At 50.9% G+C, this 14,971-nt stretch overlaps 7 protein-coding genes across 7 annotated transcripts; 2 read left to right on the top strand and 5 right to left on the bottom strand.

Moving 5' to 3' along the window:
* Positions 1-63: 63 nt before the first annotated feature.
* On the bottom strand, positions 64-1,953 carry CTAM01_06437 (uncharacterized protein; the record flags this gene model as incomplete). The annotated part of the gene is made up of 2 exons (XM_060522464.1): positions 64-579; positions 874-1,953. 2 exons carry the CDS (start codon positions 1,951-1,953, stop codon positions 64-66), a joined length of 1,596 nt encoding a protein of 531 aa, XP_060382723.1.
* Positions 1,954-2,313: 360 nt separating this feature from the next.
* CTAM01_06436 (uncharacterized protein) lies at positions 2,314-5,826 on the top strand (the record flags this gene model as incomplete). The annotated part of the gene is made up of 11 exons (XM_060522463.1): positions 2,314-2,362; positions 2,414-2,490; positions 2,592-3,174; positions 3,244-3,427; positions 3,497-3,522; positions 4,114-4,497; positions 4,552-4,636; positions 4,700-5,157; positions 5,233-5,414; positions 5,465-5,527; positions 5,587-5,826. The coding sequence occupies 11 exons, from the start codon at positions 2,314-2,316 to the stop codon at positions 5,824-5,826; spliced, it is 2,331 nt and encodes a 776-aa protein (XP_060382722.1).
* Positions 5,827-5,983: 157 nt separating this feature from the next.
* CTAM01_06435 (uncharacterized protein) lies at positions 5,984-6,358 on the bottom strand (the record flags this gene model as incomplete). Its single annotated transcript, XM_060522462.1, has 1 exon — positions 5,984-6,358. One exon carries the CDS (start codon positions 6,356-6,358, stop codon positions 5,984-5,986), a length of 375 nt encoding a protein of 124 aa, XP_060382721.1.
* Positions 6,359-7,209: 851 nt separating this feature from the next.
* On the bottom strand, positions 7,210-7,449 carry CTAM01_06434 (uncharacterized protein; the record flags this gene model as incomplete). The annotated part of the gene is made up of 1 exon (XM_060522461.1): positions 7,210-7,449. One exon carries the CDS (start codon positions 7,447-7,449, stop codon positions 7,210-7,212), a length of 240 nt encoding a protein of 79 aa, XP_060382720.1.
* Positions 7,450-8,155: 706 nt separating this feature from the next.
* CTAM01_06433 (serine carboxypeptidase) lies at positions 8,156-9,901 on the top strand (the record flags this gene model as incomplete). The annotated part of the gene is made up of 4 exons (XM_060522460.1): positions 8,156-8,333; positions 8,389-8,551; positions 8,605-9,193; positions 9,230-9,901. 4 exons carry the CDS (start codon positions 8,156-8,158, stop codon positions 9,899-9,901), a joined length of 1,602 nt encoding a protein of 533 aa, XP_060382719.1.
* Positions 9,902-10,175: 274 nt separating this feature from the next.
* On the bottom strand, positions 10,176-11,713 carry CTAM01_06432 (uncharacterized protein; the record flags this gene model as incomplete). Its single annotated transcript, XM_060522459.1, has 4 exons — positions 10,176-10,877; positions 10,933-11,295; positions 11,350-11,453; positions 11,521-11,713. 4 exons carry the CDS (start codon positions 11,711-11,713, stop codon positions 10,176-10,178), a joined length of 1,362 nt encoding a protein of 453 aa, XP_060382718.1.
* A 609-nt stretch (positions 11,714-12,322) lies between these two features.
* CTAM01_06431 (acyl-protein thioesterase) lies at positions 12,323-14,442 on the bottom strand (the record flags this gene model as incomplete). The annotated part of the gene is made up of 5 exons (XM_060522458.1): positions 12,323-12,368; positions 12,425-12,524; positions 12,585-13,041; positions 13,114-13,229; positions 14,001-14,442. 5 exons carry the CDS (start codon positions 14,440-14,442, stop codon positions 12,323-12,325), a joined length of 1,161 nt encoding a protein of 386 aa, XP_060382717.1.
* Positions 14,443-14,971: the final 529 nt, after the last annotated feature.

The following is a 14,971-nucleotide window of genomic DNA, read 5'->3' as shown; positions in this document are numbered from 1 at the left end:
GTTACCCCAATGCTACCTTTGCGCCTGTAAGAATGAATTCGATGTAAAATCAAGCATAAAATTTTACTGCCACTCGACTTTCTTGTCAAAGTCCAAGAAGCCTCGAATAATGATGATCTCATCCCTGTATGCAATAGCCACACTGTCTTTGGACACCGTCCGTATCAAAAGATCGCCTGTACGCCAGAAAGAGGGAATAAAGAGGTGCTGTGTATATGATTTCGCTCGTTCAAAACTTTTGAGACTGAAAGAACTGATCCACCCGCCCCGTGTCAAGAATATGACTGCGGAACGAGTGATCCCCAGAATAGCCTTCACGCTCCCGAGAAGACTGCTGACGGTGCAAGAGACGGATACTTGCTTGGAAGCAGTATGAATATCGCTACTAGTGAGTAGAAGGAATGTGCTCTTGTTTTCTGCTTGTAGATGGAAAGCTTGCACCATGGTGTTGAACTCGACACGGGAAAACCATTTGTTCGTCAGTGTTGTATCCTTGAAACCTGGTGGCAGAACCATGGAGATAGGGGAGAAAGAAGCATTCGATCTGAGATCATCCCAACGGAAGGGTCGTACAGTGCTCTGTTCTAAAAGAAGTAGAAGAGACTTGTCAGTCGGATGCTGCATCCATTGACTGCTTTCTGTAGAGAGCTGACTTGGTGAAAACGGTTCCGGGGGAGTCTTGTTTTGCCACAGCTCTTCACCTCTCTGTGTAGAGAATAAAACAGCAAGACCATTTGGTTCAATAATTGCTTGTGACACCGATGAAGACGCCCGAGAGTTGAACACAACATCTTGTTGATACCAGGGATTGTGGTGTTTAAGATGAGGAGATATGCGCATTCCAATGCATCTCGTTGATGCATCAACGCTTACCAAGAGATTGACCTTTGGGTTCCACTCGACTACGCGAATGCTTGCGGAGTGATGCTTGAACTCGACAATCTTCTGTCCGTCTTTGACATCGTGAATCGAGACGGACCCGTCTTCTCTACCACAGAAAACATGTTTGTCATCACCCATGGGTGTCAATACAGTGACAAACTTGGCCTCATCAAAAGGCCTGGTAACAGATCTTTGAAAATTGCTGTCGTCTGGGATGTCATCTTGGTCGCTGGACGTATCGTCAGTCGCATTCTGCCTAAGTAGAACAGAAGGCTCCCAGACATTGCAAGAGCGCCCCCGGACATCGTAGAGCCTGAGGGTGTTGGAGGAGAATATGATGCCAACCACAGTCTCTTCAAGAAGCTCAAGTCGATGTAACAACTGAAGAGAGTCGAAGTTGAAGAGCGACACTCCTCCTTCGGTATCTCCGGCCGCCAGGATCATGCCATCCGGCGAGCTGGCGAGCACTCGCGAGTGCAGACTGACCGAGCCGACCTGGTACCACCGGTCTTCATCAAAGTGAATCACAATGATATCCCCATCTTGATATGCGACGGCCATCAGGCCAGATTCTATTGCGGGGTTGAAGACAACATCCAGAATTTGGGGTGGACGTAACTTTTCGGAGCCCTTCTTCTCTATGCGAAATAATCTCTCGAGCTTGTCTTCCTCGTTAAGGTCGAAGAGAGTCAGGTGGGAACTGCGATACGTGACAGCTGCGTAGCCGAGAAAGGGGGAGAAGCGGACAACCTCTGGGCAAAATCTGTCGAGGCTTTCGTGATGATCGTCGGAGTCGGAGTCAGATCTGTCTTCGATAATGCAGAGCGAATCAAGCTGTTCTCCGTCCCGGGTCGAAAAGGTAAGGACTGCCTGCTTGACATTCCCATTCCCTTTCAACGTTACAAAGACTTTGGAGTCGTTGGCATTGAACGAGACGGAGAACGCTGTGCTTCTGATCTGCTTTTGCCAAATACCATCAATGTCATGTCGCCTTGACGGACTCTTGCAGTCCTTGGAAGGATCACGAGACACTACAGCGGGTATCTCATTGGTTACCGAGCTGTGCCACATTTAACCAGGCGAACCACCCTACTGGAGGAATCACCAGTCCTTTGAAGGCAGTGACGCCTTTCTCAAAGTCCGAGGCGGCTGGGGTGAATAATTGAATGCGGGGAAACTGTCTGATCTTCCCCTTGCGGCTCAATCACACCGAAATCGACCCATACTTGCAGCATAGCCTGCTTCGCGGTCCATCACGACAGACAGAAGCCGATGTACTACGTGAGCTGTAATTTCTTTTCGTCGCGAGAGTTGGTAGCCTGAGTCTCAAGGTGCAAGCACAAAACTTTTCTCAGGCCCACCGAGGCAAACCACCGATGATATTTCCAAAACAGTCAACCAGCGATATTGAGACCCCGAGAACTTGCGGCCATGGCCAGCGACCGTGTAGAAGTGGCCGTGGATGAGAATCTTCTTGCGGGTTAGCCTATTGTATCCATGACTAATGATAATATGCTGAGGTTTGACATAGAACTTCCTAAGGACGGCAAGGTGATCGAGGCAACATCTCTGGGACTGAGCGACTGGTGCGATACCACACAGTACAACGTTCAACTTCCAGATGGGAGCATTCGGAGATTCTTTGAAAAGGCATGATTTCAAGTTATCTCAGTACTCGTAAGCTCAACATTCCCTGACTGGTGTCACAGAAAGCAAGAGGCGAGGGGGGCTTAGAACAGATTCGAGCACACTGGCACTCCGAAAGCAGCGTATACAAGTTCATCCCCGAGTACATCCCTCGACCAGTCGCGTTCAGGGAGTATGCATCTCAGCCGAACACTTATTTCCTCCTTCTGGAGTTTGAGGACATGATTGACGATGACATCCCACCTCCAGAGACATATATGGCGGTCCCAAGTGCGCTTCATCTCCGCAGTGCAGGGAAATCTCCCACAGGGAAGTTTGGATTCCCAGTGAATACTAGTTTTGGCAACCTGACACAACCCAATGGCTGGGAATCTTCCTGGGAAGTATGGTGGACGACTCATATGAAGTTCCTGTTGCAAAGGGAAAGAGTCATTCGCGGCGCCTACGCCGCCGAAGATGAGACAACATTGAATTTCTATCTGGATACAGTGCTTCCTCGTTACTTGCGTCCCTTGGAGACAGAAGGCCGCTCTATCAAACCAACACTCTGCCACACAGATCTCTGGCCTGGAAACGTCAAGTACAAGCTGGACAACGAAACCATCATTGTATACGACGCAAACGCCCTATGGGCCCATAACGAAAGTGAGTTGGGAGAAAGTTAGATCTGTAGTGCTATCGAACGTGATACTGCCGGAACTGACATTTGTGAAGTTGAGTTGGCCCCATTCCGCAACCCAAGATATCCACTTGGGAAGGCATACTTTCAAGAGTACTGGAAGCATGTACCAATTTCCGAACCTGAAGAAGATGCCGAAAGCCGCATAATCATCTACCTCATCCGCCATCAGGTCTGCCTCGCCAGCCTATACCCCACTGAGCTGAAGTTGAGAGATGCGTACGTTGAATATGAATTTGCTCCTCGGCCACGAGTTACAATCGCGAAGTGCTTACAAATATTCCATAGATTCCTCAGCAATATGCGTCTTCTAGGTGATAGGGTTAAAGACGAGAGTCAAGAAGGGAAAGGATGTTGAGAGAGCTCAGGTTTCCTTTGAGTCCCAGATCGCTGCACCAGTTCCAGTTGGTTTGGTGTAGTAAACATTCAGTATTTGAGAAATCGATGTTTGAGGGAATTGAACTGATGAAGCGTTTCACCGACATTCAATTGAAGAGATGTGATCAATTTTCAGGTTGTCAGATTCAATTCCTGCATGTGATGTTGCCATGTTGCGGTTGCAGCCACAAACCTGAGGGTCAACAACCAACTGTCTGTCATCTGCTGTGCAACGAGCTCATTTCGTGTGATTGGTTGCTACCCCGCCTCCCAAGAAATGACGGCTCTGGCTTTTCCGTGACATGAAGAGCAAATTTCTAACACTAATGACGTTTTTCCAGGACAGAGCAACTGTCTTGTTGCTTACCTACCTCGTATCCTCAACAGCTCGCGCTCCAAAGTCGTTTTCTGAGTTAACTGAAGGCTGAAGCTTCATCAACTCTACCTAGACGAAATGGCCCGGGTCAACGATCTTGAAGGTACCGATGGTATAGTACCTCTGGAACCTATCCTTACATCCCATCCAGACGCTGAGCTCGAGAACGAGGACGTCAACGAAGACGAGCTTTTTACGGTTTTTACCAAATGGCAGAAACACTGGATCAGCCTCAGCGCATCGTTTTCGGCCATGTTTTCTACCATGAGCAGTTACATATACTATCCGGCCATTGTTCCCATCTCTCGAGATCTTAGGGTGTCGGTCTCCCTGATCAATCTTACAGTAACCTCGTATTTGATTATCGCCGCGATTGCACCTGCCTTTATGGGGGATATGGCTGACCAAAGTGGCCGGAGACCAATATTCCTCTTGATGTTCGTCTTGATGATTGGAGCAAATGTTGGGATTGCTCTCCAAAGTTCATTTCCTGCCCTACTGGTGCTTCGTATGCTCCAGAGCTCAGGTGCTTCTGGTGAGGATCAGTGCCTGACTATCATGTGCCCAGATCGTCTCTGACACCGAGTAGGGTTGACTGCCATTACCTACGGTGTTATATCGGACATTAAATTGCCGAAAGATAGGGGAGGTTTCGTTGGTGTATTGTTACTCTTGTAGGTTCATCATTTGTCTTTACAGACTGGCTACAGGAATACTTGCATTGACGCGTGCGCAAGTACAGACATTGCCCCTAGTCTTGGACCTGTGATTGGAGGCGGCATAACTCAAGAGCTTGGATGGAGATGGATATTCTGGTTCCTGACAATTATTATTTCAATTACAGCTCTTACCATGCTGTTTTTCTTCCCCGAGACGCAGCGCAACATCGTGGGAAATGGCAGCGCCAACGCTAGGGGCATTTACTGGAGCTTCTTCACTCTGATCAACAAGAGCCCCCAAAGGAAAGACGGAGGAGCATTGAGAAGTCAAAATTCCAGGCGACACTGGCCAAACCCGTTCGCCTGTCTGCCGATCTTGAAAGACCGCAGCTCACTCGTAGTGATACTCCTGTACGGCATCACATATTCCGTGAAAATGACGCTGCAAACATCGCTGGGTGCCCAGTGTTCGGAGATCTACAAACTAGACTACCTGACTGCGGGATTGATATATATCCCTTCCGGGGTCGCCGGAGGTATAGGATCATTTACAACCGGTTTGATATCCCTCTATTCTTAGACTACGTAGTATGGGCTGACGGATGAGATAGGGAGAATTCTCAATCGGAATTACCGAGCAGCAACAAGCAAGCTATCAGAAAGTAGCGACCAAAATGGCATTGCGCCCTCTGAAGTACAGATTGAACAAGTCAGATTGAAGGGCTTGAACTTTTTAGTCACTATAAGCGCGTTAGGAACTGTTGGATACGGTCTCGCGCTCATGGCAAAAGCGGTAAAACTGCTCGTAATCTCAAGTCACAACATGGCGCTGATATGGTCTAGCACATGGCTGTCATGATTATAATGCAGTTTATCACTGGAATCACCACTGCTAGTCTGTTCACGGTACGAAGCTTATTACAAATCTAAAATGGAATGAACGAGGCTCTAACCAAAACACCTAGATGACAGGAACACTCTTAACCGACCTCAACTGCGAAAGATCTGCTACAGCACAGGGTGCGTCCAGCATAGTGAGATGCTTGGGAGCGGGTGCGGGAATTGCAGCACTACAACCACTCGCCGATGCTGCGGGGTTGGGCTGGTGTTTTGCTATCTATGCGTTGTTCCTTGCCACTGAGTTGCCTTTGGCTTGGATCATTCGCAAGAAGGGACCGGGTTGGAGGAAGCAGCGCAGACCTTGATGAGACGCAGTCTTGTCGGCATTTGCTTGGGGCAAGGCTTGGCTTCTGGATCGATCACCCGACTGTTGCGCACCAACCCAGACAAAGGAACTCCCAACTATTAGAAAGTCATATCTAGTAGACAGACGACTTGGAGAAACAACCGTGTTCTCGATGCCTAATCTTTGTGATGTCTGAACTTTGCCTCGACAGCAACGATTCCCATCACCGCCATCGAGACGCTAATTGTTATGAACACTATGGCAACCCAGAGGCAGCAGTGCCTCTCGTTGGCCCTGACCTCGCGCGCCGACGTGAACTTGTCGCACGTCTCGCAGTGTTGGTGCGGCTTGAAGGGGTTGAAAGGGGCCGACGGATCTGGTCCCGAGTGATCGTGTGCCAGCTCGATATCGCGCTCGTCGTTCTGCGGGATTGTCGCGTAGGCTGAGGCTGATCCTGATGGAAGAAACGCGTTTACGGGATGCTCGTCGTGGAAGCCGTGCTCGTCGTAGGCTGGTGCCGCCTCGGAGGGTGATGCTTTTGAGGGTCCCATTGCAGTTGCGTCTTTCTGGCTCTCTGTGATGATGGACTCGCGATCGACTTGTGGGTATCTTATTGTTACCTTGCGTCAAGTCTAAGTATGATAGTTTTCTACCTTGGCGATGTCAGACGGATTGATGTTGGGCCTTGTGAGGCCCACCAACAGTGTGGCTGCCGCGTCAGCATCTTCAGCCACAGCATTCCGGTCATTGTATTGGTCGATTTACGCCTCTTTTCTGCACAGAGGGCTGAAACCGTTTTTACATTTCAATCACGCCGCAAATGCTGCATGCAATTGAGGGGGATGATGGCTCGGTGTGGCCGTGCGACGCGCGGGCAATGCTCAAGACGCACACTAGGTTAGTCACTGGACCGGACTGTAGTGCCAACGCGCCTGATGTCATCCTTCTCTTGGGCCTGTCAGCTTCCATTGGTCATAACCATCATCCAGCTGTCCTAAATCAACGCTGAGCACCACGTGATGCCGGCGATGGAGGGAGCATGGGGCTCTTGCATCAAGTTCCTCTCGCCTTCAACGACGGTATTGTTGGAGGGGGAGACGGGGCGTAAATAGTAACGGTTCTTGACCTCCACGTGCTGGAGGAATGCTGGAGCGTCTTGGAGTAAGACTAATTACTAAGCGAGAAGTGGGCGATAACGTGGGGTTCCATACACATTTCTGGGGGAGGCAGATTGAGGTGGACTCAACTTTCTAAGAATGAGATGAACTGGAACTTTTGAGTAACCTTGACATACATAGCGGGCAGTAGTTAAGCCGTGCAATTCACATGAGCGAATTACTCGTCTCGCAATCTAGCATCTATCGAGCTTTCTTACCTTGCATCGCATCACTCAAGGTCGTGATTACGCGACATCCCGCACTTTGCAATACGATATCACCGTAGTACCTCCCAGGCAGGTCCTAATGCTCGCGAGCCTTTGATCCCTGTTGATATGCCGGGGATGTCGGACTTTTTGTTTCTCTCCCGCTCTGCCGCGTTTGTATCGATCCTCCAGGCTCCAGGCAAACAACCCGCCCAACGCCGCCCCGAGAGTCGCTAAGCTTGACAAGCTTCGCCAAGCTAGCCCAAGCTTCGGCTGCATCGTGCGCCCGAAGCTTGATCTATCTGGGGCCCTGTCTGCTCCCACGACACTAAGACACAATGATCGAATCACGAACGCGCCGCGAGGGCCGTTGGAGCTTCATTGTCGATCTGCGGGACCGGCCTTAACCTTAAGAGGAAGGTGACAGTTCGTTCCCGGCTGCGTCATCTTACAACTTTTATGCGGCCTTCAAGAGCCGAACACGCGATTGATACCCAGAAGTGCCAGGTTCCTCTGCGCCGTTGGTCACTAAGAAGGACACATGAAGTTTACATGACACCGAGACTCGGCCAAGGCCAATCAGGCTTATCAGTACAAGCTCATTACCAAATGACCTCAAGGTTCAAGGTAATCTGAACACGGCTTTTCTCGATATGAGCTTTCCAAAAGGCCTAGATGAGTCCAAGGTACCTTTGGAGGAGACCGGCTAGCAACGCTTTCTCGCATGCCGAACAACCGACCAACGTACCATGAACCAACGATCAACATTTGCCTGGACCCACTGCCGGTCAATCATCGAGAAGTGACCCATTATATCAGGGGACTTTTGGGCACTTTGGACCTTCTCCTTCTGCCTATGGTAAGCGTCAGGGCCTTTGTGAAGTGATGCCGTCATATACGAAAATGTTGAAATACCGCGGCCGGGCCAGCTCTGGTCGGAGTAGAAGTCTTCACTCGCTTGCAGTCTCTCCCCAGTCAAACTAAGATGAAGCTCCTCAACCTCTTCAGCGGGCTGCTTTGCGCCTCTTCTGCGCTTGCTTTCAAGAAGCCGACCAAGCCTACGCTTCCGAGGTCCATTGTCGAGAGGCGCGCGGCCAACCAGCCCTTCTCTCACCCTGAGATTCAGAAGCGCGCCTCCCAATTTTTGACGGAGAAGACTAAGGGTGAGTAATTGGCGGGCATTGAAGCTCTTGGTCGCCAAGCTGACTTCTCTCCAAGCCTTCGCTGTCAATGGCACTGGTATTCCCGAAGTGCCCTTCGACATTGGCGAATCCTACGCTGGATTGCTCCCCATCTCCGACAGCCCCGACGAGACTCGCGAGCTTTTCTTCTGGTTCTTCCCCTCATCAGCCGCGCAGACCCCTGAAGAGGTGGTTATCTGGTAAGATGGCAAAATAATAGTCGGATCTGAAGCAACCCGCTAACGTGCGACAGGCTCAATGGTGGACCAGGATGTTCCTCTCTTTCCGGTTTCCTCACGGAGAACGGCCCATTCACTTGGGAAGCGGGCACGCTTGCCCCCGTTCAGAACCCCTACTCATGGACCAACTTGACCAACATGCTGTGGGTCGAGCAGCCCGTCGGTGTTGGCTACTCCCAGGGAGTACCCAATATCACCGATGAGGTCCAGCTTGCGACCGAGTTCCGCGGTTTCTACAAGAGCTTCATCGACACCTTTGACCTCAAGACCTGGAAGACCTACATCACTGGAGAGTCGTACGCCGGATACTACGTCCCATACATTGCTGACGGTTTCATTTCCGCCAACGATACCGACTACTTTAACCTGGCCGGTATCTCGATCAACGACCCCATCATCGGCGACGAGACCATTCAGCAGCAGGTTGTCATCCTCCCCTACGTCGAGTTCTGGAACAACCTCTTCTACCTCAACGAGACCTTCATGGAGCAAGTCCGCGACCGCCAGGACTCGTGCAACTACTCCTCCTACCTCGACACCTACTTCCAGTTCCCGCCGCCCCAGGAGCCCTTCCCCGTCCTGCCCGATCCCTACAACAGCGATGTCTACGCCTGAGACATGTTCGATACCTTCTACGAGGCCATCATCGAGGTCAACCCCTGCTTCAACATCTACCACATCACCGAGACCTGCCCGCACCCATACTCCCAGCTCGGCATCGTGAACAGCGGCGACTACACCCCGCCTGGGGCCGAGATCTACTTCAACCGCACCGACGTCAAGAAGGCGCTCAACGCACCCCTCAACTCCAATTGGCAGCAGTGCACCAACGTCAACGTTTTCGGAAACGGAACTCGTCGCGGCTCTGACCAGTCTAACGGCCCCGCCATCACTGGTGCCCTGCAGCGCGTTATCGAGTTCACCAACAACACCATCATCGGCTCTGGTGACCTCGACATGCTTCTCAGCACCAACGGTACGCTTTTCGCGATCCAGAACATGACCTGGAACGGCGCGCAGGGTCTGTCGGAGTACCCCACTACGCCTCTCATCGCTCCTTACCACCCCGAGTACAATGCTGGCGCGCTTGCCGGCGCCGGTATTCAGGGTGTGTGGACCGCCGATCGTGGATTGACCTTCTACACTGCTCGTCTTGCCGGCCATGAGCTGCCCGGATACACTCCTGGTGTCGCGTACCGCATGCTCGAGATTCTGCTCGGAAAGATTGACAACTTCAGCAACACTGATGACTTCACTACCCAGACTGGTAACTTTACCGGGAACGGTACCATTTACAAGAGAAACCACTAGACGGATGGTTATAATGATGATTGATTCATCTAGGAGGTTGAGGATGATGCCACAATCAGACTAGAGAGATTTATAGTAATAATGTCTACCCATGATCAAACTTTTGACCCTATCCTACGTTGCCTTCTAGACAAGGATGTTTTTGCAAATTTGATACTAAGAATCAGATATCAGCCACACATTTGCCTTACTTCTCTTACCCCGACTGCCGACGTCCGATTGATCGAAGCGTGGAGGAGTGACATTAGCATGGGATCAGGCCTAAGCATTGAGCTCACCTGGCGCAAATGCACTTGACCCTACCAAGTGCACCCCATCCACCCAACATTGCCGTAACGCCTGTGAACAAGATAATGCCGCCATATTGTCCGCTATACCCCCAGCCCTTGCCATCTCTTATCCACCCATCCCCAGTTAGTAGAGCTACGCTTAATGGCCCGCTAATCACGTTGCCGATTCCTCTCCCACCAGCCAACAACCCAAAGATGAACCCCGTATCCACCGCCGGGCTCTCAGCCTTCAACTCAGACAGCACTCCAGACCAGGTAGAACTGAACCCGCCGGCGAAGAAGCCGTATGTGATGCTGAAGACAGCCAGCAGCGCTGTCTGACTCGAAAATCCCCAGAACAGAAATACTGCGAGCGCGGAACCGATGGCCGATATGAGGATCACGGTGGTGACGCGGAGGTGGTCTCCCAGGCTGCCCATGACGATGCCGCCGGGGATTGAGGTGACGTTGATGAGGACGAGCAGGGTCGTTGCTACAGTTGTAGAGACGTGGAGTTGTTGGACGGCGTAGGTGGAAAGGTACGTGTAGGGGAGGAAATAGCCGAGTGATTGGAGGACGTTGCCGATTTGGAGCATCCAGAAGGAGGGGAGCTGGATGAAATTGAGGTTGATTCGGCGTACGGCGGAGGACTGGGAGACGGGAATACGTGGTTTGAGGAAGTAGAGGAGGGGCGCCGAGATGAGAACCTGTGCGCTTGTGAGTAATATATTCAGCGCTTGCATGAAAATGGACGAGTAGTACCGTTGCAACACTCCAAGCTCGGAGCGTGACTACTGGTCCGAACTTCTGCAGACAGGTTTCCATGGCGAAGGGTAGCCCGACGCCAGCTGCAGATTTTCCAGCCCACATGACTCCGTAAGCCAGGCCCTTTCGCTTGACAAACCACTCATCCAGGTACAAAGTCGTTGGAGTGAATAGTAGCCCGCAGCCTAGGGCACATATGACACCTTGCGTTGCGATCAACTGCCACACCGTAGTCGCAAAAGTGGATAAGAGGAAGCCGGTCGCGGTGAGGAGCAGTCCAAGTGGGCCGAACCAACGGCGTAGACGGGGCCATCTACTCAAGATCGTGAACGTGAAAGGGGAGATGAGGTACATGATGCCCTGACCTCGTCAGTACATCCAAGTGATGATACGGGAGTGGATTCATGAGCATACCGTCAAGGTGGTCCCAATCACTGCAATATTGCTGGTATCGCCCTCAAGCTTGTCAGGGTGACTGCCGTAATATTCCTGGAAGACACCAAATGCGAGGGAGTACCCTACAGAGTCCAGAGTCAGATATCTTCTCCTTAGCGGTTGGAGTGAGGGGCACACGAGTTCACCTACCCCACACGGGAAACTGGATCAGACTGCATCCGAGCAAGACAAGCCATGCCTCCTTTCCCCTGTCTGCGGGCGGCAATGGCGCCTGTTCAATCTCATTCTCGCTTTCTTGCTGTGTTACCGCTGGACTGGCTGTCAATGTGCGACCGCGCAAGTTTATTGCCTCGGGCTCGAAGTCCAGATGTTGGTGGTTCATGATGGCTAAGTGACATCAGGTGTGGTTGCTGCCGCCGAATGATGGTGATGCTGGTAACTGAGAGCGCGTACTTGAAAGAATCGCGAAAACATTTGGCAGGGTGAGTCACAAATGAAGAAATTCAACATGTCGTTGGAAATCAAGACTTAAAAGTCATGATCGGCCGGCATACGGAGGCTGATTGGCTCAAGATAAGTAGTGAGGCTACACTTGCGACTAGGCTGCGGGGTCAGCACCAAACATTCTGTTCAACATATTGAGAGGACCATTGTCCTACCTGAGCCAATAGAAGGAGTGTCAGTAAGAAGTAGTCGTACTGACATGATACTACTGATACTGATCTTTGCCATATGCACATGTTAGAAGATGGAAAGGCGATCACTCAAGAATTGGATAGATTGGAGCCTATTATACGTTTGGGCGACACCCTATTGCCGTGGATGAAGTCGAGATCTTGGTGATGGTGAAACTTTCGAATAGATACCTGTTCCATTGTCGATGGTGAGGCGAAGCAGTATGACCCATGAAAACCAGGACTTGACTTGTGGTCTAAAAATAGTTCTCTAACCGGGCGCATCGCCGTCGCCGCTTCCACTTGTCTCGCCCGATCTAATCAGAGCTACAATGCATGTTGTAGTTGAGGTCCGGATCGGAGCTAGGTGGGCTCAAAATCAGCCCAAAAACAATCACGACGAATAAACACCAACTTACCCATCAGAGGGAATGATAATCTGGCCCTGTGGCGTCCACGTTTGCTCACACACCGGTCTTTCACCGCCGCAACTTCTACATATCTTCTTGAATGCATATGCTGTATCCTAGTCAGTATCTTGAACACGAAGCAGGTAGCAAGATTCCTTCCAAAGCTTACCTGATCCGACATACTTCTGGAACCAAAGACGAATTCTCTTATTGGGAGCAGTCGTGCATTGGAAGGTTCCCCCATGGGTCCATTCGTCCGTTGTATTCATGCCCAGTGCAATGCTTAGCACAGATTTAATGGGCCTCCAGTCAGGAGTAAGACTGATCCTCCTCTTGACGGAAACTTTCTCCTCCCAGGGGATCGCCACAGTCTCGGGGTCGCCGACGAGCCCAACATGCTGCATCTTGGAAGCTGCCGTATACGAACTCCAGTATGACTTGACATCGCGAAGCTCCCATTCGTCCCACATGAAGCAGTGATTCTCTGCGGTGGTCTCTCCATCCGAAGTCGGTCCGTTTCGGAAGCTGGTCATTGGGATGAAGGTGTTGAAGTTACGGATGTAGATTGTATCTGCTGTGCCAGCGCGAGACACCAACATCCCCTTTACATCGTTCAAGTCGAAAGACTAGGAGATTAGGTGAGTCGGGTGCTTCAGGTGCATTCGCAATCTCATTTCTTTGAAGTCGATATTCTTGACCCGAGGTGGCGCGGATCTCTCGACGAGGTTGGCAGGAGTCCCGATTGCCAGGCCAGCAACGGCCAAAAGAGCGGCAAGAAAGCGCATCTGAGGGCGCCTCCTAGTTTGGATTCTGCCTGATTAATGTTGTAAGATGGGAATTTTTGATGGCTGACGATGCTGGCTACAACATGCAGATGGCAGTGCTTCTCCGAATCGAACAGAAAGCCGCATTCCGACAAGTGTACATAGGATAAAATGAGATTGAAGAGTATCTCCGGCACCCCGGAATCAAGCTTTTCTGAAAGTGAAGCCCTAGGGCAAGGCAGGTGAGGGCATGTACGACCCCCGCGACCAAGTTTCCCACGCTCGGTCAACGAGAACATATACGGCACGATGTGATAAACTTTATTGTGACCAATTGACTAAGCCAATATTACGGTACAGTTGCCGCGACTCTAGCAAGGTTCGAAAAATAGAATGGCGATGATGGTATGACGTATTGACCCCTATGAGTACATGTAAGGAGCGCCTCAAGCGCTGTTGCTGAAGGGTCTAAATGAAACACTAAGAATACATGTCCTATTATGGTCTCTCATCTCATCAAGTGAGCCCGCGTATTGGGGACATCTGCATTGCTGATATAGCTTCATAAGCTTGGGTGTTGCTGTGTGTTGTTCACGTTGGCAAAGGCCTGTTATCTTTATAGGAAGACTATCAATGGAGTCTAACAAAATTCCAGATTTCCCAGCGTTTAGTGGGCTCGAGCATTTGAATTGAGTTGACCCAGCATCATTCAGAGAGATGGGAGTTCAAGAATTGAACAACATCATCCATTCCTGAAGGTGAATTAAACCAATGCCCTCCTTCTTGATACTCTTTCCACTCAACTTGTGCACCAAACCTACCCACGGTGTCCCTCAAGATACGGCCATTGGCAACCAGCACCAGGGGGTCGTCAACACAATGCTCTAGTAAGATGGGAGTATGTTCCAGAAGCGCACATCCTTCTGGGACATCCTCAAGCCCGAGAATTGCCCGGGTATCGTTGAGATTTCTCCCAGGGAACGGCATGCGGCAGGAAAAGCCGACAAAGGCTCCGAGTCTGGATTGCCCCGGTGGGAGTCGTAAATTGAGTAGAGTATGGACGCCGGCTGCTGCGCCTTGACTTATTCCAGCCAGAATGATGCGGTTCCACTTGCCTCCTAGCAGCTCCGCCTCTGTGGTGAGGATCTCTCGGATGGCGGCGACGCTGTCTCGGAGCCCCTCAGCTTGATGCTCTTCGTGATCGGCAAAGTTGTTTACGTTCCAAATGTCAAACCATTGCGAGACCTTATCGCCGAGCGCCATCGCCTTTCCTATTTTTGCTTGAGGAAAGACCCAGCGAAAAGATGGGAAAGCGTCTGCCAGAGTGCGATCTTGTGAGTCGCTGGAGTAATTTAGTGACTGCATGAAGTTCTTTGCATTGTCGCCCCGCCCATGCAAGAAGACGACGGTATGGGTGTGGGTTGTTGATGGTTGATAAATGAGTGGAGAAGACATCGCGAGCTTGATGGAGCTACGATTGAAGTGGGAACGCGAGTGTTGAGTGGTGTTTATGGAGTGAGAGAACTGAGCAAGTGGCTGAGTGGCGCAGGGAGAATTGACGGTCTTAATGCATCTGATCGCCAAAGCCCAGGCAACAATGGCGACTGGTGCCTAAAAGGTCGAGGCCAATACAATGGTGGCTACTGTTTACACCGTTCGAGTTGATCCAACCAACGACTTTTAGCCAACGTTCAGTCTCTCCCAAACTTACTTTTTTTACAAAGCGTGCGGGATGTATACAAAGAACGGAAGTTTTCGACATGCCCAGACTTATGAATTCTTGAGCAACGTA

This window comes from Colletotrichum tamarilloi (genome assembly GCF_030869305.1).
Source record: "Colletotrichum tamarilloi strain Tom-12 chromosome Unknown Scaffold_18.1, whole genome shotgun sequence".
Taxonomy (NCBI): Eukaryota; Fungi; Ascomycota; class Sordariomycetes; order Glomerellales; family Glomerellaceae; genus Colletotrichum; species Colletotrichum tamarilloi.
The sequence above is the reverse complement of the archived record's forward strand: the minus strand, read 5'-3'. Positions and strand labels throughout refer to the sequence as shown.